The sequence below is a fragment of the Hesperophylax consimilis genome, chromosome 5, assembly GCF_061612785.1.
Source record: "Hesperophylax consimilis isolate HC1 chromosome 5, BYU_Hcon_1.0, whole genome shotgun sequence".
NCBI classification, from domain to species: domain Eukaryota; kingdom Metazoa; phylum Arthropoda; class Insecta; order Trichoptera; family Limnephilidae; genus Hesperophylax; species Hesperophylax consimilis.
In genome coordinates, this window is record NC_142840.1 from 23,769,357 (window position 1) to 23,796,101 (window position 26,745).

At 36.1% G+C, this 26,745-nt stretch overlaps 2 protein-coding genes across 2 annotated transcripts in view; both read right to left on the reverse strand.

Moving 5' to 3' along the window:
- Positions 1 to 19,145, reverse strand: part of OtopLc (proton channel otopetrin-like c) — a 249,455-nt gene extending 230,310 nt beyond the window's left edge. Inside the window, exon 1 of the mRNA XM_089631714.1 lies at positions 17,794 to 19,145. Within this exon, the coding sequence (XP_089487840.1) occupies positions 17,794 to 18,062 (269 nt within the window). The 5' untranslated portion in view covers positions 18,063 to 19,145. The remainder of the gene's footprint in view (positions 1 to 17,793) is intronic.
- A 568-nt stretch (positions 19,146 to 19,713) lies between these two features.
- Positions 19,714 to 26,617, reverse strand: Vamp7 (Vesicle-associated membrane protein 7). Its single transcript, XM_089632069.1, has 4 exons — positions 26,155 to 26,617; positions 24,475 to 24,703; positions 23,525 to 23,592; positions 19,714 to 22,862 (listed from the first exon to the last, which is right to left on the reverse strand). Exons 1-4 carry the CDS (start codon positions 26,356 to 26,358, stop codon positions 22,701 to 22,703), a joined length of 663 nt encoding a protein of 220 aa, XP_089488195.1. The 5' UTR covers positions 26,359 to 26,617; the 3' UTR covers positions 19,714 to 22,700.
- Positions 26,618 to 26,745: the final 128 nt, after the last annotated feature.

Here is a 26,745-nt window from a genome sequence, read left to right on the forward strand (position 1 = left end):
CACCTCTTGAGGACCAAGGCAGGTATTCCGTCCGGCCCACTGGCTTTGTCGACTTTCAGCTCGTTCAAGACTCGGAGAACCTCTCTGTTCCGGATCTTTGGTTCCTCCATTTGAAAACCGCAGTGCGGAATGGAAGGGGGAGTCTCTCCGTTATCTTGAAGAGTTGAGTTTTCCGCGAAAATTTTGCCTAATAATTCAGCTTTCTCGCGGGCCGAGTTAGCCAGCCGACCATCAGGCTTGGTCAGAGGTGGGAAAGTGGTTCTGCAGAAATTTCTTCCGATCGAGCTAGCGAGTGACCAGAAAGCACGGCTACCAGTGGGGCAGTCAGCCAGCTTTTTCTCTGGTCGTGATCGCTCTTAGCTCTATTTAGAACTCTCTTACAATCCCTTGCCCGTTTTCGGTATTCCGAAAGGTTATTCATGGAGCTAATCTTCCGGAGTGCATTAAAAGCCGTATTTTTGAGTCTGACAGCTTCAGCACAGCGATGGTCAAACCACGGTTTTGTGCCCGCTCCAGAGGATTTGACGGAGAAGGGAATGTAGCAATCCATTGCTGATGTGATTACTTCTTCTACCTCGCGTGCACAAATTGATGGGTCCTCGGAGCTAAAGCATACAGTACTCCAAGGAAAGGCGCCGAAGAAAGACCGCATGCCGTCCCATTTTGCTGCCCTGTAGTGCCATACCTTCCTCTTTACATGTTTGTCGGGTTGACGGTTCATGGAGGATGGGACAGAGGTGGTAATCAGGCAGTGGTCAGAGGATCCTAAGGGCGCTGTCACCTCCACTCTGTACCCGAGTGGCTCACTAGTGAGAAACAAATCGAGTAGGTTGGCTCGATGTGATGGGATGTCTGGTATTCTGGTCGGAGATTCTACGAGTTGGCTTAGTCCATGGATAAGGGCAAAGGATTCCGCAGATCTACCGGCAGAGTTTGTTGGGCCCGAGAACTTCAGCCATTGTTCATTATGAACATTGAAGTCCCCCAGGATTACAAACTCGGCCGATGGGTAACGGGGCAAGAGAATATCTACAGTGTCACTCAAGTATTTAAACAACTCAACAGTGTCTAATTCGGCAAGGTTTGGTGAGCGATATAGGCACGCATAAATTCTCATCATACCGGTGAGATCCACACGTACCCATAACACTTCGTGTTTTGCGCTCTCGATATTTGCGAGACGAGCGCAGCTGATGTCAGCACGGCTGTAAAGGCAGACACCTCCTTTGGGCCTGAAAAGGCTTTCCAGATGATATCCTGGGCAGTTCAGATAGGAGGTATCTGGGGGCTCGGCAATCTGTGTTTCCGTAAGGAAGAGGAGATGGGGATTTTGTGAGAGAAGGTGGTGGTGGATGGGAGTTAGGTTGGTGTGCAGACCGCGAATGTTAGCGAAATTCACCTTCATCCTCGGTCCACACTGAGGACTCCTACTGTTCGCTGTCGCTGAGTTTATATTAATTTGTTGTGAGTTCATAGTTTTTAAGTTTGTTTTATTTGTTTGTGGGATTTAGGATGGGTTGGGAAGGATTAGGTTTAAAAGGTTGGGTGGGGAGTTGGAGAGTGGAGCAACTGGATACACCAAATGTAAGGTATGTTCTTCTGACTGCGGTTCTAGGCAATGGGCAGGAGAGTCCGGCTGTGGAGGTCGCCCAGTGCGCCCCAAACGCTAGATGCTGGGTCCTCACCGGTCACGAACCGGCACAACATCAGCGGCAGGGTTTTTTCGCTGGCTGATGGGGCAGCCCACCCTTGGTCGTGAGCCCAAGGGTCGGGCCCCTGTACTATCCAGCGGCCCGGACAGCGATAACCGGTTTACTGGATCTCCCTCAACCGGTCTCTCCCAGCCCGGCCCGCCCCGCAGTGAGTAGGCCGACCCATTCATCAGTGTGATCCAGAACGCACAACCCTCCATGAACCCGGGCACCCCTGCTAAGTCACCAAACGTAGCGAACCACTTCAGGTGACCTGTGGCAGAGGTGTTGGTAACCCAGAGTATGGTTCCCGGGGCGGCGGTACCCATTGACCACCTCCCAAATTAAATAAATTATCTACAAAAAAACATTTACATCTCCAACAGGACTATTTCGCCTTGCATCGCAGTGGGAGCGATGGATTGATATGCATAGGTTCGTCTCCTGGACATACACGAAAAAAAACAGTATTGCTAATTTATTAAAAATCTAAAACCTTTAAAGTTAAAAACGGGATGCAGGCCGTTTTCTGATAAACTTTTAGTAAATTCCCAATATATCGTAACACGTATTCATGCACCTACATTTACCTTGATACTATATAATAAAGAAATATTAGGTTATTTATGACCACGTGTTCCGATACCATAATAACACATTCGTACTTGACTAAAAGTTCATTAGGAAAAACTATCAATTTATTCGTTAAGGGCCTCCAATCCCGTTTTTAACCGGATTACGAATAATTTGAAGAGATTTTTAATAAACTAGTAATAATCAATAAAAGTGTCTTTTCTCCGTGCAGAAAAAAGACCCTCATACAGCATCTCCAAAGATGAAATAGGCCCTGAGGGGAATTATTTTCCTCAGGGCCTCCTGTATGAAGTAATGTTAAAAAAACAACATTCAATAAAAAAAAAACATACCAATATATCGAGGGATTTTAAAGTCAAACAACATTATCTGCCAAAAGGCAAACCAATAATGTTGTTTTTTTATACAATGTTAAAAAAACAACGTAGTTTTAAAAAATAAACCATACAATTTATTGGTTTGCCTTTTGGCAGATAATTTTGTTTGACTTTAAAATCCCTCGTTATATTGGTATGTGTTTTGTTTGACATTTAAGCCTTCGATATATTATTTAATAAAAAATGCTTTTTTATACTATTATAATGACTATTTTTATACTATTTTATACTATTTTCACTGCGACGTGTTTTGAAAGTTCTGGACCAAGAGTCAAAACACAAAATGGTCTCTCGCAGAGCTCGTCAATGTACAAGTGAAATTAAAAAAAAAAATGGTAACAGAATATCTATTTATTCAAAATAGGGTTTACCGTAAACGAGAACTTCGCTTCTGATTTTCACAATTTTCTGCAAAAACGCAGACCGGAAACCAATCTGATAAATTATTCAGTTCACGCTTTGTTTGGTTAAAAGCTCCACCTATCGGGCGCCAGGTGGCCCCGGGCCAGGGGGACACCTGTTACCTCCCCCCTCCCCCAACAGAGTGAAAGAAACCCCCCCCCCCCCCGACCAATCCCCAAACCTCACGTTCAGCAAACAGAAACAAGAACGAAGCCAAAAAATCGTATACATATTTCAAAGTACACCATAAAAGAGAGCAAGGAAACATGAACATAGAATATTATTATGTTAGCTGCTAAAGGCTTCGTGGCATATTTGTTAAAAATATATATCTTTTGTTGCGAGGTTGTTTGATTTTTTACACACCGCAAAACTGGTACTTGCCAAGGATCCGGTCAGACAAACTGTAGAATGTTGTGGAGTGAGGGTGCCATGGAGTCCTCGGATATAAGGAGATGGGGAAGAGGCAGGTTGAACTCTATTCATTATCATTCTTCTCCAGTCAATGAACATAGTTACAAATAACACACAACATCCCTTAGCATGGCGGCAAATACACCAAGAAGAAATCGAGTATGCAGGATGTATGTAACAGCAAGCACCCGAAAGATTTTAACAAGCGATTCCTGAGTATATTTGGAGTAAAAACGTAGATACAATTTTACTATACGATGATATTACGCACGTTACACCAATGAAAATACTATGCAAGTTATTGTGCACGCATTCACGTTTTATAAATGGTTTTAACAAAAAAAAAAAAAAAGATTATTTGTTTATTTTTTTATTTATTTACGTGATCATTTTCTGGAAATCAACAGTTTGTATTTTATTATTTTTCACATTTATAGTGTTTAGTTAAAATGAACAACATACATAATATTTAGGTATATCTAGTTTTTTTTTTTTTTTATTATTGAAATAATTTTGATACACAAGTGGATAGTTACATAAAATATTGAAAACTATATAAAAATATTGTAATACATGTACGTAAAAAAAATCTCACCAAGGCGAAGCCTGAGTGTGGGTATTATATGTATTTTTATCTTATTTCTATGGTTAAAGTGGAGATACAATATCAAAATTAAATTTAAGTTATTTTAGAAGAGTTACTGTACAGATGCAATACAAAAAACTAAAGAATGAAATAGGTGAGAGTTTTAAAATAAGGTAACTACTAGTTTTTAAAGAAGACATCTTAAAAGTGAATTAGCAAACAAAAACATAACAAACAATAAAATATCTCTGCTGTTTTGTATATGTGTGAAATAATAAAACAATAAAGTGTCTATGGATATAAATGTAATAGATGGCTTTGCTAAAATTTATAAAAAAAAATGTCTAGTTCAGTGTTTTTTAGCCAAGATTTAATGTAGTTTTTAAAAGATTGAAGGTTTACACACGCGGCCCTTTTAAAGGTTGTACATAAAGAATTATACATTTTTGGAGCAATAAAACTAATTTGCCTTTTGTAGTTATTCCATCTAATTGGATTAATTGATTCCCGGATTTCTAATTGGAAAAACTGCAATAAAACATAAGGACGCATTCAATACATAAGCATCACTTATCTCTTTGTAGTGCTTACCCACCCCATCTGTTCAGTATCGTATGGGAAGCAGACACTTCCGAAGGTTTATCACCTCACGCCTTCATAGGTATCCGCATAGCTTGTCAAGTCTTGAAAAAGTCCCCCAACTCTTAATAAATGCAACGCAAATGACTGAAGTGCGTATATTGGTTTTAAGCACCGGCAAACCTTTGCAGGGAAACATATAAACTTAGTTAGTTAACAATTTAATACATAAAGTTATCTAATAAATGATTCCCGGGCGGTGGCAAACAAAATGCACCTTTAAATATTTTAAATTTAAACATATTAACCCTTTCGTCCCGGAAAGAAAAAAATCACATTGGATCCGAAGCGGGGTCACTCAGTCCCCCAATTTGTTTTGCTTATTAAAAGGTGTTAATGACATAATTCGATGAAATTTGTTTTGGTTATAATTAGAGGGAAGTATATATTACATATTTCAGTAGTCATTATCAAAATCGTTTCATAAATAAAGTCATAATTAATGTTCTAATGAATTTAGACCATAACGCATATGTTTTCAAAGAAAACAGAGAAGGCGGGTACGTAGCAAGCATCGCGCCTCGTTTCCGAATCTCGACTGCCGATTGGCGATTAAGCGTCGACGTGGGTGGCTAGTTTCTTGCATAGGGTGGTCTGTAAATGATGGATATATATTTTTTACTTTTATAGTTTATGAAAACATAATACATAATGTTTACATGAAAATAAATTTAGAATTAATATAATAATTTTTATCATAAAATAAAAGAATATGGGAACCAAATGAACATTTTGAGTAAAAACGCAAAAACAAGCTGCAATAATATGCAGTTATAATAATAATACACCGAGAAATTTTGACACTGATACCATCAATAAAAGCAAACTATTAAAATGCAATATTTTAATATTGTGGAGAATAAATAATGTTTATGAATGTAAGTAAGTCCAAAGTCATGGTATTTGAAAGAGAGAGTATGAAAACAGTGTGCAATATAGTTGTGAATGATGAATACTTGGAGCAAGTGGATGAGTTTGTGTATTTGGGAAGTATGTTTACGAGAGATGGGAAGGCTGATAGGGATATTGAAAGAAGGGTGAATGCAGGTAACTCCATAAATGGTGGGTTAAATGCCGTAGGCGCCAACAAAAAGCTGTCCAAAGAAGCAAAGCTGGCAGTCCACAATGGAGTGCTGGTACCTACCCTGATGTATGGCAGTGAAGCATGGAACTGGCAGAGGAAGGATGAAAGTAGGCTGAATGCTGTAGAGATGAGATCCCTGAGGCGTACGTGTGGTAAAACCATGTATGCTCCTGTGAGTAATGTGGATATCCGCAAAGAATGCAAGGCTGATGTGAGCGTAATGAGTAAAATTAAGAAAGGGACCCTCAGATGGTTTGGGCATGTAGAGCGAATGAATGAAGAAAGGAGCGTAAGGAGAATATATGACGCAAGTGTGAATGGTGTAAGAAGTAGGGGACGCCCGAGGAAGACATGGCACGATCAAGTGAATCAGATACTTGAGTCGGGTCATGTCAAGAGTCAGAAAAATAGAAGAGTATGTATGAGACGATGTATGAATGTGAATGAGGCAAAGAGTGTGTGCCAAGACCGAGTTGTTTGGCGGTCCGTCCTCTCTGCCTACCCCTGCGGGGAAACGGCGTGATGGTTAGTTAGTTAGTTAACACCCCTGAAACATATACTTTTATACGCCATTGCATAAGATAAATGTACTTACCAATCTGAAGACGCCCGTAGCACTGTGAAACTGGTCCGTTCCCAAAGAGAATTATTTAACACCAAAACACAAGTTAGCAATAACCGAAAACACTATTTATTCGCTGCAGTCTTCAACCATACTGTACTTTAAACTTTTGAGCAAGTTCTATCTTCCAAATTCCAACAAATTTTAAAAAATAATTGTCTCTTTCTGGTCTATTTGTATTTCATACGACAAACAGAGACGGATGCAATTTTAATTGTGTTCCTAAAATGTGTTGCTCATAGAATGTATAAGGACACCTGCGCCGGATGTTACCCAGACGAAATGGTCTGGGACCGCCAAGTGAATATCTTAGTATTTCAAAAGGACATATGATAAGCGCTGTGTCACCGATTCGGATTAAGTCCTTTCCATTAATAACTAAGAAATTACTTACTATCCCTTAAAAATTGTCCAGTTACCGCCTCTCCCATTTCAATTCCGGTCAATCATTAAGTAAAGCAAAATGGTAAAGTGATAATAAGAATACTAGCGTGACTCAATTATAACGGTATAGCCCTTTTTATTACAATGCAAAATTTATCTTTCAGCTACCGGCTTCGGCAGGATCTTCGTCCAGTTCGTGGAAACGATTATAAAGTCCCGCCCCGTAAAAAATATTCTATCAGATTTAGATGTAATTTATTTAATATCTTAAAAAGTAGTAATGCGATATAAATTTTTTAAATGCAGATCGATAGCTGAATAGTTTTTCTAAGATTACCTAAATTATTTGTTATATGGTGTAAAAAACCATCTAGATACAGCTTAAAACTCTAGTTAGTGTAGAATTATAACCCCGGTCCGGGGTGGAAGTGTTAAAAATGCTGTCCTTGTTCTACCGGTATTTGAGCAAAACGCTAAAGGAATTTTTTTAATGTTTTACGACTATTAACCATGTTTTTGATATTATTAAATGAAACAAACATTTTATTTTAAACCACTATTTTAATTTATTTTTTTTACCAACCGGTTTCGCTCGGCTTGTGCTTAAACAGGATAAAAATGAAAATTAAACGTAATGTAAAACATAATGTATAAGTTATGTATAAAAGTTTAAATTGTTACTTTGATAAGTGTTGGTTTCACTCAATAATAATATGTCAAACAACAAAGTGATTGCTTTCTACGAAAAAAATATAATAAGATTAGTTACATAATCGATGGGTCACATCGTCTCGTATATAGTCTTCCGTTATTCTGACTATCGACATGGGCCCGATTCAAGTATTTGGTTCGACTGAGCGGGCGTCGGGCGTATCTCGGGCGTCCAAGACTTATTCTACCATTCACATTTGCGTCATATATTATCCTGCATCAAGTGTACCAAATACTTGAGTCGGGCCATGTCATGTGTCAAAATAACATAAGAGTATGTCTGAGACGATGTATGAATTTGAATGAGGCAAGGAGTGTGTGCCAAGTGCTAAGACCAAGTTGTTTTGCGGTCCGTCCTCTCTGCCTACCCCTGCGGGGAAACGACGTGAATGGTTAGTCAGTTAGTTCAATAATTATCAAATTTCGAACACGTTTGAGTGGGTAGGGAGTTAGGGAGGCAACGGGGATGAAATATTACACATTCATATTGAGTAAAGTTAATACAAAACAAAACAAATGACCGGCCATGCTGGTAACTGATAATATTCCCTTGATAACAGTGTTGCTATACTAATAATGAATGCCACTGTTTACAGTGTTGCCAGCGTTGTCCAAATACAATAGGGACGAGCACAATACCGTGGGCTTCCGAACTCCGAACAATACATTAAGTGATGGGGGGACATTGGCCTGTATTATGTGGGACAGGACATATAATAATATAGTCCATAAAGTTACCAACATAACACAATATCGTACCTCTGCCGACTCTCCATGACTCCGAATAATGTACAATTAATGCGGACTTCCGGTAGGGACAGTGACACCACAGACAAAGCAGTCATACTTTGACAACTATACTAATTTACATTTCCATGTCAGAAATAAGACCAATGGACCCTTTAATCTTTGATTTGGCAGCTTGATTTGGAAGATTTGTCCCTTTGTGTCCATATCAAAAGTTAACAAAAGTGGTATGTTCTTAAGACTAATGCGCAAAAAAGTAAAGCATGAATAATTTAAGGGATATTATTTGAATGTCTCTTGAAATCTTCATTTTAAAGATATCAAGAGACATATATTATTGTTTGGCAGAACCATACCCAGAGTAATGCTGAGCTGAGCCAATACACCTGCGTCTGTTCTGCCATGTGGTACGCATAGCGGATCGTGGTACGCCAGTGGCAGTAGTTGTTTGGTTCAAACAACTTATAGTACTCCATGAGACTATCTGTCAAATTATGCATTCCTTTATAGGTTGATACCGCAAGCTATTAAAAGCTAAGGGGAGAGGAGAACCGCTCACGAGGCAGTATGACAAAGAAATTCGTTTCTCCCTTGTAGAATATGTGCGTACAGATTAGCGCAATAACTAAAATTATAGAAAAAGCGGTGCTGTACACAGGAGGCCCTGAGGAAAGAAATCTTTCAGGGGAAAATTTCTTATAACATTTTTGGGGATCATCAAAAATTCCTTATAACATCCTTAGGGATGCTGTGGGTCTTCTGAAGGGAGAGAAAGTTCTGGGAATGAAAAGGGTATAAGGGGTGGGTAGGAATCCGGGGGTTAATGTGTCCAGGAGTGACGGACGTATTAATCCATACCTCCTACTGCGGTACAAGACGATGGGTCGAGAGAGTCCGGCTGGCCTTATATTGGAGGTAAGATATTATCATTTGCTGATGAAAAAGTTTAAATCTTTCATCAGCAAATGATTTTTATTTCTATTACCTTGAAAATATTTTTTATCACTCTATTGCAGTTTATATATGGATTTAGTTTTTTTTTCTCCTTATTTACATATATTTCTTATTATTTGTTTCTACAAAATATTATTTTCTTAGTTCTCACATTATAATTTAAATCAAGGACGACTACCATAATACGAGCATGAGCCTAGAACGGTAGTTGAGACAAGCACGAAAATTGTATTTTATAAGATTTAGTAATAAAAGTAACATATTTTAAAAAAAATAACATCTCGTGCATTAAGGCTGAAAGATCACACTTGGATTCCCATGAAGCGCTTATAGCGCTGGAAAAAAGCTTCATTAAATTCTCCAACAAAACTTCATGAAATTCTTCATTAAAATCTCAGGTAAGTGGGAGGCAGGAGTAATCGTACGACGCGCCGTGGCAGGTGGATGCCACGTGGTTAGACAAGTACTCGGCAGATTCTCACGGATGATGCTCCCGTGGATGCGGAATCCGTCTTACCTACGAGCTGCTGGCTAATTAGGGAAAAACACGAAGCAACTAGGCGTCACGTCTGTTCAGAAGATTTGGGGAAGCGATGGGAGATAATGAGGGGTGGAACTAATTAACGACAAATTAACGAATTATTTACCTGGGATCGTTAAATTCAATCCGGTGGAATAATTATTAAAATTTGGGAGACTAATAAGGGGACCGCCACCCCAGGGAACCATTTATTGGATAACCAACAACTTTTTAAATACAAGTTCAACATTACCTATCCATAAAATACTATTTTCGGTAGTGGTTGAATTCAACTTTTTCAAAAGTGTTATAGAAGATTATTTTAACTACAGTTTTCAAAACTGGAACTGATTTGTCGAGAATTCAGACTATCCATGATTTTTAGTTAAATTCATCTACTTGTGAAACATATCAGTATTTATAAGAACAGGCAATGGGAATATTATGTTGTTTAGATAAAGATGTCTGAAAGCTTCCAGTAGGTACACGAATAGAGAGAGGGTGGCGTAGAATCGGTGTGAACAGGAAATACTCAATTACTGCCACAGTCGGAATACAGGCGTTAAATCTACCACCACTCACCACTGATGGTTCTAGTACAGAGACGTCTGTTTCAAAACTCTCAAATTATTGATTGCCCATTCAAACTCCAGAGCGCTATCGGGAATCACTCATAAACACATCAAGAACTTTTTGAACCGCACAATAATTGAGAACTTAGACAGCTCGAGAAATGAGAAAGTGTTCATGAATTTAAGACAATTAAAAAAATGAAGAGCAATAATTATCTTACAATATTTATAAATTTTCTTGAACGATCATTATGTCAGTAATTTACAAAGATTTGTTGTATTTTGTTTGCCGGGCTTTGATTAATGGTACATCTGCCATGTTGTGACAAATACGTTTTTGTTAACTAACTATTTCGCTGTATCGCTGTAGGGTAGCTAGAGAGGCGGACCGCCAAACTACTCGGTCTTCGCACGCACTTCTTACATCATCCACATTCATACATACATCGTCTCATGCATAGTCTTCAGTTACTCTGACACTTGACATGGCCCGACTCAAGTATTTGGTTCACTTGATCGTGCCATGCCTTCCTCAGGTGTTCCAGACTTCTATTAAGGCGGCCAAAAGAGCAATTAACGAATTTTTTTTGCACTGATGATGCCAAAATTGTACGAAATTTTTAATGTCTTAAACTCACGAGGCACATTTGGGCACAGAGTCAGGGAGCTTACCGCTCTACCACGGAGGACGTCATTGCAATTGCACCCTGGTTGGTTCAAGCAAGGTTTGAAGCTAAGAGGTAAGAAGTCTTTCTCGTCTAGTATCAATCTCTCCCTGGTGTATCAGTTAGGTGACTTTGTTTTAATGACTTAAACTCACGAGGCACATTTGGGCACAGAGTCAAGGAGCTTACCGCTCTACCACGGAGGACGTCATTGCAATTGCACCCTGGTTGGTTCAAGCAAGGTTTGAAGCTAAGAGGTAAGAAGTCTTTCTCGTCTAGTATCAATCTCTCCCTGGTGTATCAGTTAGGTGACTTTGTTTTAATGACTTAAACTCACGAGGCACATTTGGGCACAGAGTCAGGGAGCTTACCGCTCTACCACGGAGGACGTCATTGCAATTGCACCCTGGTTGGTTCAAGCAAGGTTTGAAGCTAAGAGGTAAGAAGTCTTTCTCGTCTAGTATCAATCTCTCCCTGGTGTATCAGTTAGGTGACTTTGTTTTAATGACTTAAACTCACGAGGCACATTTGGGCACAGAGTCAGGGAGCTTACCGCTCTACCACGGAGGACGTCATTGCAATTGCACCCTGGTTGGTTCAAGCAAGGTTTGAAGCTAAGAGGTAAGAAGTCTTTCTCGTCTAGTATCAATCTCTCCCTGGTGTATCAGTTGGGTGACTTTGTTTTAATGACTTAAACTCACGAGGCACATTTGGGCACAGAGTCAGGGAGCTTACCGCTCTACCACGGAGGACGTCATTGCAATTGCACCCTGGTTGGTTCAAGCAAGGTTTGAAGCTAAGAGGTAAGAAGTCTTTCTCGTCTAGTATCAATCTCTCCCTGGTGTATCAGTTAGGTGACTTTGTTTTCGCCAACAGATTATGGATTTTGTCCCGGAGACTAAACTAAATGCTGAAGCTAAAAAAAAAGATTTGTCATTCATATAATGTGTATTCGGTAAAAAAAAAAACAATTTTCGACTTATGTCTAGAATGATGAAAATGTGACCAAAGCTATCTACGGAAGTTTACACGCGTAATTAAGCACAATCAAAGGAGCAGTCGCACTTTTATGTCATTGTCAATTTAAATAAACGTGTCTGTCAATTGTTAAGCTTCCATTAAATGTGTAAATATCCGAGTCGGTGTTACTCGCGAACCAAATCGACCGAAGAGCAGTCCAATAATGAAGAAAAAGAGTTCTACAAAACAGTAGGTATTCATATATTATGGTAACACTTTAAATTTCAAACTACAAGCGAGAGTGGGACGTGCGACAAGGGGTATGGTGAGAGAATCACGGTTTTCACCACGATTGTGTTTGAGGTTTTATTACTCTTGTCATTATGACTAAATAAAGTGCCAGAATCTAACACGTGTTTTGTTTGTAACCACTATGAAAGATCCAAATTAGTTGTGGTGATGCAGGAAACGAAGAGAGTGCTTTATTTATTTTATTTCTAAGTAAATTTAGGCCAATTAACTACAATTTTAAGTACTTTAACAAATTAATGAAGTTACACTTGTTGCGACGAACAAAAAGTACGACTGGAAATGCCATATCTTCCGTTCTTCCTTGGTTGGGATAGTATACATCGATTTCCAACCTGGGCAATATCGCCCACCAGTGGGCGATTTAAATCGCTTGTGGGGCGATCAAGAGTAAAAGGTGTTTTGGGGGGCGATTTTATTTTGGGTGATAGGCATACTTTGTGCATTTTCTTTATCATAAACACTGTAGATAATTCAGTCCTTTTTATTGTTATCAACGTTCGATACAATTTAAAGGTTTCCATTTCATAAATTTCCAACATATTGCGCGACAATTTTTTTTCTTTGGAATGTAACTTTCCGAACGACAAGAGACAGAATTCATTGGTTTGTCCTTGGGGCTAGTAAAATATTCGCCCATGGCGTTTTCTTTTTTTCTTGAGGGATTGAAGAATATTTATTATCAAATTAAATGCCTACGGGATAGCAAGTTTAATATTAACATGCCAAATAATATTCAATGTGAAGCCCAGACTTCGTGCAACAGAAACGCAATTTTTAGCACATTGAGTTTTTTATTGTTATTTTTGAAGTACCATATTGTGGAGTTTCACAAAACATTTTGAAAATTTTATTTATAGGTATTTTCATCCTCTGCAGATCTATAATCCCATTATAGAAGTAAACATTATTATTTGGCTTTCAACAATCCAGCACACGTGACTGGTGTTGGAGTGCACAGGAATTTCAACACAACAGTAAAAGAATGTATTATTCCCAGAGTATTCCTCCAGGGAACTGAAAGAACGGGGAACTAAGAGTACTGGTTATATAGAATAGCTGTGAAACGAAATAAACGCATTTGTCTTTGAAGCCATTGTTATTGGAGGCACACTGAATGATCGGAATGGCTTTAAAAGCGAGCACTTTAAACGGTGCAGAGGATGAAGAAAAAAAAAATCCTTTTTTCCACCAGCTTTATGTAAATGCGGAGCAATTTATGGGTTCAAATTATTAAAACAAAATTCATTTACTGGGTTGAAACAATAAATTTTAACAAATTAAATATGCATTTATACAAGAAAATCCATAAAACAGATCTGTGATATTTCTTCCAATTTTTTTATTGAAAAAAGATTTTTTCTTCAAATGTGAATTTAGGTACAGATTGTAATGATGTCATGAATGACACATAATCCAGTTTTGTACGTAATAGCAAAATAGTGCATGGGACAGCCTACCTGTTTACAACCTTCCCTTAAGGAAATTGAAATATACATTTCTTAAGACGATTGAAATGTCAAATAACATCGAGCAGATAAAAAAACGATGTTTTCATGTTATTTTTTTATGTTTTTACTTCCAGAACAAAAGGAGCATTCATTTCAAAATTACTCGGAGGGCGTTGTCGAAGGGATCGCTTCTAATAAAACCAATAATACCACGAGAAAGAAATAAAGATGAAGGGTCGATTTTTTATCAAGGGTATTAAAAATCAAGTTGGTACTTGAGTCAAACGATGGAGAAATAAACGGTCGTGCTTAACTGTTTCAAAAATAAGATGTAACTAATTTTTCATCATAAACAAAAAAGTACGTAAGTAATCACCGACATTCCTTCTGAAATAAGGAACCGAGGAAGATTTATCATTTTCTATAGATAAGATCATTCTGTAAATTAAAAGCAATTGATACAATCGGATTTTCCGAAGCCACTGCATTAGAAGTATTTTTTTCTATTCACAGAGTAGGGATACAAATAAATCTCAGTTTACATCAGGGATGAGTAACAGGCGGCCCGGGAGCCCATTTCGAACAACCTGCGAGCCATTCTACCATGCCTAAATAAAATAAAGGTAAAATTACTAAACAATTTTTGTTGTGTTGTGTAAAATGGTTTAGTATTTCTTCAAAGCTTTGAATCAGCCGCTCAACCTTTTTTACATAAATATTCAAAGACATAATATCGTAATTAATGTTCACCCTCGCAGTACAGCGTTTTTTGTTAAGTTCTATCTGTGTTTGGTGAACTTTATGTTTAAGTTATATAAAATACCAAAAGTTTTCGTTGACTAAATTTTGTTTAACTTTCCGAAAGATAACAATCAAGAGCATTTCTAGGTTCCGTTGTTTAAGGGTATGTACGCTTCTAAAGGATGTTTCTGAAAACACATAAATAATTGAAGATATTTTTGATATTTCTATTTTTTATATATTATTTAATATTTCAGAATGATAGAATCGAAAGAATTTATCGGTTTGACCTCTAAGTAAAAAAAAACGCCTCCTGAAAATGGATAAAAAGGTTGCTCATCACTGGTTTACATGGTAATAAACCAATTTGAATATCTATTGGGCACTTAAATAACCCACTAATTTATTTGTACCCGTATTCATATTTATCTACTTGGGAACTTTCAAGTAACGTAATAAACAGACCCTTTTGTAAGGCAGTCGAGGACCGTGCAATCAGTGGAAGGGTTCTCGGTTCTTAGTTCTTGCTTCTTCACTCTCTACTCCCCACACTTCTACACTACACTTCTACTCTACACTCCTATATTCTAGTCTGATAGTGAAGATGGTCCCGACTTATCAAGATCTTTGTAAGTCTTATTATTGAAAGTGCCTCATTTTAGTAATATATTATAAAAACAACGCTGTCCGATAGTGGCGCCACATATTGTTTGGATAAGCACGATTTAAAAAACGTATATATATATATCTATGTGGTTCATTTTCATTGCGCCAGTTTCGTAAAATACCAACTCATATATGCTTTACAAAGATATAATATAACAGTTTACTTAGCTCCAAAATAAGTCTTGCTATTCACAATTGAAGAAACGAATCCTGGTGTGAACATAAATATAATATTATTATTTATGTGTGTCGCGGGCTGTGGAAGGGTTCCGATTTGGGGGATTACCTGTCAAAAAAGAATAAATGAGAAATGTAAAGAACATTTCATAGAATGACTTCAGCTTCAGTACAAAAAATACTGAATTAAAGTACTTTAGGTCTTCTCCGAAATAAGGCTCGAATTATGTATTTATAGATATGACATTCAGAAGAGATAAGATTTGAGTACCGCTCTGAATTCAGAGTTTTACCATTTTTCAATACAGAGAAGACACGTACTCATTTTAAAGATTGTGTTTGACTACTTTTCTTGGTATACCATTGAAACGAAAAATGCCAAATTATTCAAAAACCTGTGAAAGATGTAAAAAAGAAACCAGTTTGAGTTGAAAAATTATAAGTATAAAGCTAAGAAAGCTTAAAGGCGTTCACTAAGGCGCACAATTTCTTGAAAGTTTGTTTTCAAAGAAGAAAAAACAAAAAAATTTAAAATGTTTATGTGCGACAGACTTCAACCTGAATTTCTAAGGGTCTCTTTTAGGTACCTGGTTTAATTCATTTCAGTATAACTCCAGACGGTAAATCTTCAAGGCAATGACACTAATGTAAAAGGAAACGTGTAATAGGACACCTCCGACTCGTTCCACCTTCCACCGTCCGTCTACACCGGGATTAAAACTTTAGACATCGGGCGGGAAGGGGAGCAAGCAAGTGAAGTGACCACGGCTTTTGCGCTTTTGCGGTAACATGAGGAAAGTACGTCAACACAACTTAAAATAATAATTACAAGTTTTAGAGTTAGAAATACCTATATAGGCTTTACTGTAACTAACCACAGTTAGCAATGCTATTTGACCTGTCAGTGGCTGAGTTATAAACCTTCTTCCTGTATATTTCCTCGCCACATATATTCTTTTGAAAATATTTCTTCGTTGAAGCATTCCTTCCTAAATCTTACTCATTAATCTTTAAACTTAGGTGCATCATAACGGATCCTTTCGGATCTCCTCGTCTTCTCTTTTACCGGCTACGCCCCTCTGGGATTAGGGATCTCATTCCCCACAAAGGGTAAGTTCCTAACCATACAAATTATTTTCATCTCAGATGAAATTTGGTCAACATTTAGGTAGGTCTTTATGAATTTATCTATTTTGTTCACTTCCTTGATGAAGAGAAATTCATTAGAGTCGGCCGGAGGGCAACGGGCCGGTATGCTAAGGCAACGCAGATTCCGTCAGCCGCCAAGCCACGTGGAAGGTGATTTGCATTCAAAACAGTATTGAGTTTCAGCGAGCCGCGTTTTCATTAGCTTATGGGTGAATAATCACTTCTTTGTGATTAACATTGAAAGACTTTGGAGTTGATTTATAAGATACCTGCTACTTCGTTATTATTTGTGCCGTAGAAGGCTTTCAAAAAGCTTGTCGTCAACCCCCGCTTCGAGAAGACAGTATAAGAATAAGAATTCATAAGCAGGGCAAGTAATGGGAAAAAATAAATTAAGGGGGTTGATAATATGAACCTTACAGGAAACTCCAAGATATTTAAGATCAGACTGACCAATAAAATAAGGCAAGCGGGTTCGACTAAACAAGGCGCTGTTAATTTCAAATAGATATTAATGGAGAATATAGAGTTCTATTTATTCTTAGTTGGTGATAACAATCACCTTTGACCCTAGCGCCTAAATTCCTGAAAAACTCGACTCCAAAAAATGGGCAATCCGTTTGATAGATTCCGCCATTTGTTAAAATGGAGTGCAACTTTAGATATCATGCTGTGTTTTTTTTTCTATTGTATTACAAAGAAAGTTGCATTATATGACGTCATTGTTCTATGCCTAATATTTGCATGAGGTTGATATTATTGATCACATGAGAGGAGTGGTTTGTTTGGACGACCCGTTCTCGAGCTCAACATCTGGATTGTTACATAATTAGCGGGAATCATAGGAATAGTGTTTCCTCCTCTCTCGGGACGCCCCTTCAAGGCGCACGTTCACTCTTCTTTTCCTTATGCTACTACATGTTGGCTGAACGCCCAATGGCCAATGCGCTGACCCCAGCCAGATGTAATGGACCACTTGACTTATATTGGCCGTTGCACGCGTTGGCCGGCCAACCCGATTATTGTCGGATTTTCATGCACACTTGAAAGGATCTTTGCGCCAACAGCATTCACACGTTGGCCAAATGGATTGGGCCAACGAGTAGGTACTAAGGGCTTTAAAAGACCCTTTATTCAGCTCTCCCAAATATAACATAAACCCTGAGAAAAACTACAGGGCCCGCATTAAAATATTATAAATAAAGGCATATATTATCACAACCATCAATCATGACCATGATGACAGACCGAGATAAACAGTAGTCTGGGGAGGAACTCAGTCATTTGAATAACAATAATGGTAACCAAACATAACAAAAGTAAAAAAATAATGAAATTACTCATTGATAAGTTACATATTTTTAAAGTAGGTACTTACTGCAAGGGGAGTTCTTTGGGGTCATCCAAGCCCGAAGGTGTTGCCAGCGTGTCCGTGTCACCCCCCTCCGCCTTGTCCTGCGGCCGCGGCCCCTCGATGGTGGTCACTTCCTCTATATCCGAGTCGATGCCCTGCGCGAAGTCCATGTAGAAGGAGTCCCGCGAGTCGCTGGAGCCGCGCCGCAGCTTCAGAGACAGGTCCGGCGAGCTGTCTTCCATCTTGAAGCCAGAGCCGGTAGGTACTCCCCGCGTTAATTTGAATTTTCGCATCCGTACGCGCGCATTCTTTTTTTAAATTATTTGAAACCCCTTTCGATCCAGTGTTTATGATTTTTAAGTAAGAACTATTAAATAAGCATTGTTTGTGGTACGTAAAAAAGAACTATAGGCATTTTTGACACATCTTTTAATACAAAATAAGTACGTTCAATCGTAAAGATTGCGTTTGTCTTCAAATATTAATTTCATAAGATCGTTATTGTTTTATGGACGTGCTCTAAATATGCTTTATCAAAGATATCATTAAAATTACAATTACTTAGTTAATTATAATTATATGATAAAGCAATGTTTCTTTGGTGTTTTTGTTTCGGAGGCCAAATCTAAAAGTAGTTATTTTTACATGTGCAAAACTTCATTAATTCGACTGAATACCTTTGTCTTTGATAATAATTTATTGAACACATTTTGAAAATTGCGCATTTGTAGTATTTTTTTATCACAAGAAATTCAATGAACACGCTTTTGTAAACCTATTTGTTAATCTTTAATCTGGGCATTGTATTCCCGGTGGTCAACTGTCAGTTCGACTTTTAGAGTTTGTTTATATTCACAATTAGTTGCAATAATAGATTATTATTGATTGCCATTGTTCAAAAACGGGTTTACGTTCGGTTGTACTACGGAGTCGTGAGCCTGGCACGTGTGAAGAGCTTTATGCAGCATCCCGCTCTTTCTCGTTCAGTGATAAACACTGACTCGGATGTTTACGTTTTCGCCCTGTGTATCTTATTTTTTGACTTAATCATCTGCTTATATTTAATGCAGAATATATCACTCACAAAAACATTTCAATACGAAATAATTTACGATCTTTCTCTCGAGGGCAAAACTTTACCTCTTCGTTGTCACCAGTAGAAATAACATCTTCGAATCGAAATTGTAAGATTGAAGACGCGTTTTAATTAAAGGCGTAACTTAAACTTGGCACTAAATTTATGTGTTAATACATAGAAACTTTAGAAATTTCGTTATCACTCGTTTACCGTTTACACGGCAATATTTACAAAATGCAATAAAAACAAGCATATTTCGTTAGACAAATGCATGAAGCGCGACACAAGCTCCCGCCGCACCGACCATCTCCGTTTGACTGAATCTTTGTTAGTTCATTAATCGGCCGCTAGATGCTGCCGAGCAGCCGAGGGAAACTAGACTAGAATATTCGAAGTAAACAAATTAGGCTCCCGCGCGTAAAGGTCATCTTACTGAAACCAAATATCCCCATCAAAGTATAGCTGTATCTTTCCTTTTTATTAAATGCAATGTTGGAGAAAGGGCTCCTGCGCAATCCGGCGGGAGGAGGCTGCGATATGCAAGACTGCAAGGTTAGGGCGTACGCGCCCCTTCTCCGTTTCCGCTGAAATTTATTGCTCCGCCGTCAAAAAAATATACATTTTATTTGCAGCAAATGGCGTTTATTATGCTGATGTAAAACTGCATCAAAAGTAATCTCCAGGGGGAGAAAACTCCAGATAATAGAGGGGATTCGAAGGAGTTGAAATATTGATATAAGGTTCTAATAATTTTATTCACTGATTTCTTGTATACAAAGGATTATAGTGGATGGAAATGGAGAAAAATTTCTCGCGAAAGAATCTAATATGAATCGAGTAGAAGGGTAAAATAATAACAATGGGACTGATGTTTCATAAATATATATTTATTTCACCAACTTAGTGCTCATAATAAAACTAATACCTATAAAAGTATTGATTACTATTTATAAAACAAACCATCAATCGTCAGATTTCAAAGAGCCAACCAAAACACATGTTTTATGAACATGTGTTGCACATTCATATGATTAATTTTTATATTTCAGTGGCTCACAGACTTTCTCTCACCAATTCAAAGCCTGAAAGATTAATTGATACTTTTAAACAAATTAATTATAAAATATTGCAAACAAACAAATGATGCATTATTAAAATGTATTAATGGACTGAGATAAAAAGGAATGCAAATAAGTCATAAATAAACATGTAATATTTAGTAAAACGTGACAATAAATTTCATAAACGAAATATAGTTACATATGTAACAAAAGTTATTAATATTAAATCAGAGATGAAGAAAACACAAGAGTCGGGGAGGTATCATGAAATGCATAGGAAAGGATTTCAGAAAGTTGCAGAAGCGTCAACAGGAATCGTGCGTGCTTGTCAGTTCGCGCCTTTTACTGGGTGTATAAGGACATACCCAATGACTAAAGAAAATACCCTATCTTTATTCAATGGACATACCTGACAAACTTTAACCTTTGAATAAAGAATGGTATTCTTTTTAGTCATTGACTTTAACCAACCATTCCTGGGCTTATTTGGAGTAAAATGCAAAAAGCATTTTGGTCTTAGATGACATTTTTTTTCAAATAAAAACTAAAAATCTTTATTTTTTACACACGTCTGTTGCTAGTGTTGCCAATGACAAGAACCTAATGTCAGCACTCTTGTACCACATCATATACCCTGTCTCTTATTGTTCAGTGGTGTGAGAACGGGACGGTTAGAATGAAGCAGTCGGTAGTAAATTGAATAGTACTTTCAACATCAATGAATAATTAAAAGTTTTACATAATGAACATAACTATTAATTTAACATTACTGATTGTCTAAAAGAAGCTCGCAGAAAACAAATTAAATTAATAAATTTCTTTGAAGCCTCGTATCTATTGACTTATTGATACTGTAAGATTAAATTATCTACTTTAGACTGCCAACAAATAAAGGCCCCTATATCTCAGCATTGTTCAAAATAATTAATATTCCTATCTACGCTATAAAATTTTTATCATGCTAAGTTTTACAAAGAGATAGCTTCAATTATAAATATCTTTCCCAATAAGCAAAAGTCGCCGAGCTCAAAAACAGTTTTGAGTTTATGAGTTACGTTAAAAGGTTTCACTACATAATTTCTTAGAGGATATGTTGCCATTTATTGCCACCTTGTATTGTCAGTTGAATGCAAAACTATTATTAGAAGCACACAAAACAAATCAATTATTATTAAATTATTGTTATACAACTGATTTCATTTTGTTGTAATGTCTTAACTTACCATTCGTAAAGAACTCGACTTGCAAATTTGTAAATTTACTCTAACTTTGAATATACTTCATTTTGAGTTAAACCTTCTTTTGAATAATTTTCAAGAGTTTATTTGAAAACGAATAAACACCTAAGCAACTATGAAGAAACAGCTTGGTAGATGGAGTAATTTAAGTAGGGCACACTGATATTTTCCCCGAATTTGGTATGATGTATATAAAATGTCTCCCACACAAAAATTTTCTCTACTGAATTTAACTCTGCATTTAGGTGACGAAACAATCTGCATTTTTTTCAAGTAGCGTTATGTGCTCGCTGCTGGTCTCAGTGGTAATCAAAAATATATAGAACAAAACTATAAGAAAAAATATGCATAGTATAAATTATGTTTGAAATATTTATTGTCAAACAACTACTAAAAGCTTATGAATGTAAATGATATTATGTATTAAATTATTACTACAAACTATCCATGGAGTAATTGAGAGAAATCAGTACTTTTTATCTAATTTAGAAAACACAAACAGTCACATAATGATGTGAAAATATAAGTTGAAAAGAATGACATAGGAAGTAAGGAAACAAAGCACTCTTTTTAGGGTGAATTGCCTTATACAAAAAAAGTAAACATCTGTATGTCATAAAGCTCTTGATGGGTGAGTAATTCTTTAGAGTAATTAGTTAGAACAATCATTTTAGAGAAGGTTTCATACTGCTGAAGAATGCCTCTCAGATTAGTTCATGATCTCCATTCACTGCACAATTATTCTAATTGTACGTTGTTTAGAAAATGTTAAATCCGAATTATTGTACAAAAATGTAAAGCAGCATTCTGATTGATGAAATTATTGAATCAAAGCACTCACAGCACTAGCCTATAGTGTAGATTGGGTACTTTCACTTTAAAAACAGAAAAGTAAACAAAACCCTACATGCCAACACATAATTATGATAAAAACAGTGTAAATGATTTTCTTCTAAGAATTTACAAACAAAATTGTCTAGGAAATACAAAACATAAATTTGGCACGTGTCGGTCAAATAGGCTGAATTTTATGATTAAATTTTACTTGTCTCGTCGTAACATTAAATTAAATTACGCATTATAAAAACATCCATACCATTTTCATTTTACAAAACAGTGTGCATTTGATAGCAAAACTAGAGTTATTAATTTTCTTTCAATGAAGCAGCTTTTGCGTACCCAACGCTAATGATTTTAATTACAAAAAGTGATTCCAAAAAACTTATTTACAATATTATTATATGTATTTACAATTTTCATACAAATAAATCACAAGTTTAATCCAAACTAAATTAATAAAATATAATGGATTAATTAATTTCATGAAATTTGATCGAAATAATTCAATTTAAAAAAAAAGAATAATTTATTACGTAACATTTCATATTTGTATTTTTTTGTTTTTGTTGGTTTTTTTCATGCATTATATGAATTATACATTAGGAAAACATATTACTAAATTATAATATTTGGTGATATTAATCTTCCAGTAAAAACATTGCGCCATTGATTGTTGGATAGAATGAGGGTGTATCAGTAATTATTGGAGTGGGTTTATTTCCCGACGCAGTTGGGCCAGGCGAGTCCTCCGCAGGATATGGATATGATGAAGTAGATGATCACGATAACCACAATGGACAGGATGACGTAGAGCTTAATGTTCTTCCAAAACATTGACCTTGCCAGATTTCGTGATGTACTTCTAAATGAGACAGACTGCAAAAAATCCAAAGAGCATTAATCCTTTTGACTAGGGAAGGTGCAGAAGGTAGAGGAGAAAGAAGGTATTGTATTTATTAAAGAGAATTAAGTATATCTGCACCATTTCAGTTTCAAACGAAAAACGGGTTAAATGCTAAAATTTTAATGTCTGTGTGACTAGACAATTCTAGTAGACCATAGACAAGATACAAAAATAGCAATACATTTCCCCAAATAAGCCCCTTTTAGGACAATTTCGATAATTAACTTAATTTTTTTTTCTTTTCTTGTAAAATCTAAAAATATTTGAAATATAGGTAGATTCAATGGCTTGACAAGATTTAATTTGTCATAATGATTTGCACCGGTTATTTAACGGAACATTAATTTACAACACATTTTAAAAATCCAAAGATGTTTAGAAAAATTAATTGCTTGGAAGCGGACAGTGCCCTTGAGGTGTTTTTGCACATAACGGCGCTATACAAATCAACGAAATATTATTATTATTTATTAATAATGCCAATTTTAATATTATTAATAATAACACCATTTCTTTGTATAAAAATCAATAAATCAAGTTGCAATAATTAATATGTTAACTATTCACTAGGGTCATATAAATTTAAAAATCATCACAAAAAAATATAACGATAATACTGAAGATAGCAACTTACATTATTCGTAAGATTTTCCGTTTTGTTCACCAACAGTTCGAGTCTTTCTCCCCTCAATGCAACATTATCTAAGGGAAAGGAGACAAACATAATATATAAGATAAATAGGTACACAACAATATTGTTTGTCAAATAATTATAAGCAATAATTAATTAGTCGCCTGAAATATCAATATAAATTGAAAAAATCTCTCGAGTAAAAATAAATGCCGCCAACGGGAAATTAATTTAACTTTAATTCCCTTTGGCGGCATTTATTTTTACTCGGGAGATATTTTCAATTTGTATTGATATTTCGGGCGAGTAATTATTTGTTATCCTTTATGCTATGCATAAAACCTTGTCTTATAAACATTAGTTTATCATTAAAAAAATAATAATATTGTTTGTGATATTTCTAAAAGCCCTATAAACTTTGAAGTATTATATAAATGATAATGACAAAGGAAACAAAATAAAATATCGAATACTTATTTAGTTGATGTTAGATATTTAAATTTGAACTGATCGTGTGAAGAACAATTCAGACAAGCGATAAAGTACTTGACGCCTGTGCTCTAAATATTACAAATCCGTTTTTTAAGATAGGGGAATCTATCAAATGGACAGCCAATTTCTGCATATTTTTTCAAGTACCTTGGGGCTCTATACAAGAGGTGGCTGCCAGATTCTACAGTAGGGCACACTTGCAATTTGCACCGGGCCAGAAGTTGTGTACTATTAAGACTGTAGATCATGATCGACCCAGGACTACACTGGATGTCTTGCCACCAGTATTTTATCTGGAAATCGGTCTTCAGACATTTTGAGTACCTTTCTCCAAGCCAACTTCTCTGCAACATTTCTATGGAGAGTAGCAGGGATTTCAGCATCTCGGCTCATCGATTTTCTCAATCGATCCCGTTGATTAATTATAAAGTTTAAAGAAGATATATATTATATTTGCCTACCTATATTTTTGACCATGATATTTTTAAGTTCATCAAGCTCTCCGTGAACTCTAGAGATAGTATCAATATCCCGAGATTCACTATAGTGTTTCATTTCTGCAGCGAGAACTCGGGAGAATTCGCTATTCATGGCGTACGCTATGGCGGTCGTTGCGGTCTCTCCGAATGACGCATTGAAACGCCGCTTCACTTCGTACAGGAAGAGGAAGGCACGAGATCTTTCAAATTGCTGAAATAAAAACATCAAAATTATTAGCGCTACCAGAGATCGGACAACACTCTTGTCCAGGCCGTTGCCCAGTGGCAGGGAGCGCCTCTACACCAGAGATGAAGAATTTCACTCAAGCCACCAAAAAGTCCTAATGTGTTCATCAATTTATTCATTTCTATATTGTTTTTTTTATGTATTAACTTAAATGTAAACTTTTATGGCAGGCAGAGCATTGCACACACCGCTCTGTCCAGCTGAAATAAACATTATTATTTTTATTAAAAGCACAAAATAAATGATTTCATATTTTAACTGTCATTAACATATTTCATATTTATATCATATCATTTCATATTTTAACCTGTAAGAGATTGAGTCTTTGAGAGAAGAAAGTGTTCAAAAGAGTGAGATTTGTTTATCTGAAAAATTCCCTTTTTTAAATTGTATTCATAGTATGTATTATAAAAAATCAAACTTTATTTAAAATTTGCATACCTATATAATATCAAAATAATCGAATCTGATATCAATAAAAAAATATATTTATTATTATTAGGATTCCTAGAAGCACGGTGTACGTGCATCCTCCTTTAAGCATATAATATTTTTAAAGATATAGACGGTTAGTAATAATTACAGATTAATAATAATTACAAAGGTAAAAACACACCATTTTAATCATATATGTGACTCATACACATCACATGTTGTTTATGAATAACAAACAAATGTAAAATGATACATAGTATTTGCTTGCATTCATTGCAATAAATATGACTCATTATTAATAAGATCAGCCTATTTACCCACAATATTATAATTATTTATTGGGATGTTAAAAAATCAACACAGATCTTAATATATAATAAGTAGAACAACTACTAGAGGCATATCATATTACATTGCATATTACAACCAGATAAAAACACAAAAAAAAATTATAGCTGCAATGTGGTTGAAGTTATGGTATTAATATTTGAATCATGCAATTCACATGCTGGTCACAGTACCTACTTGGATAGATTTGTAATAAACGTAACAGTAAGTACCTAACTATAACACTATAAAAAATATATGTCGATGGGAATATTGTGATATTTTTCAAGAATTTAATTTATTTAAATTTGTTGATTACATATTTGTAAAATATATTTAGTTGCACCCTAGGCTGATGGTTTTTTTTTTTATAACTTCACCTGTGACTGATCACACTGAAGATGATTTCAGACAGATTTTCATGCTTCAGATTTCTACAATTACAACTAAACCTCATTATCAGGTTTAGAGAAAATAAAATAAAACATGCACTGGTAAAAGTATTAAGAATGCTTAGAAAGCAGGGGTCAGATATAACAGAAGAATGTAGACGTCGCGTGTTGTCACCAATTTGATTAGATAGTTTTTTTTCCATGATTTGCAGTTTGTTTGCAATGAAAAAAAAGAAAAGTTTTATATAAATAGATACTCACATCATCTGTAATGCAAAAGTAAACAATTCTGTTTTCACAAACGTAGTGAAATAAATAGTTTCCATGTGAATAGGTCAGCTTGTCATTGAACGGCGCAATTTTCGACAGAATTTGTTCCGTAACTTCAGCAAAATTTCCAGCGCACGAAGCATACTTCGCAAGAACCACCGTTCCTCGAGATATCACACTGTAGAGAATTGGCATTTTGATGTATTTTGGAAAACAACTACAGACAAAGAAATTTTAACAATAAGATCGTGCGTAGTACTCTACTAATTTACATTCGACAATAACTTCAACCGAGTTTGCGGGTACAAACGATGTCACTAAATAAAGAGATAATTGATCACACGGCTGAGTTCAATTATCCACAAAATTAATAAGGATAAAATGTTTAGTAGGAAACCTTAAAAATTCACAGATTTCACGTACTTGACCGTACTGTATGGCATGTACTGTCAAATCTGATAAATATTTGTGACAGCGAATATTTTTCAATGTTGCCAGAACACATAAAATTATCTAGAAAAAAAAACTTATCTTTACACTCTTTGTAGCCGTAAACTGTTTTGACGTTTGGGATCTGTCAAA

Excerpts from the sequence above, each read along its gene's own strand:
- Vamp7 (XM_089632069.1), bottom strand. The coding sequence starts at position 26,358 with ATGCCAATTCTCTACAGTGTGATATCTCGAGGAACGGTGGTTCTTGCG. Across the intron at positions 24,704-26,154 it reads ACTTTTGCATTACAGATGAT|CAATTTGAAAGATCTCGTGC; the intron begins GTGAGTATCTAT and ends TTTTTATTTCAG. Across the intron at positions 22,863-23,524 it reads CGGAAAATCTTACGAATAAT|TCTGTCTCATTTAGAAGTAC; the intron begins GTAAGTTGCTAT and ends GATTTTTTGCAG.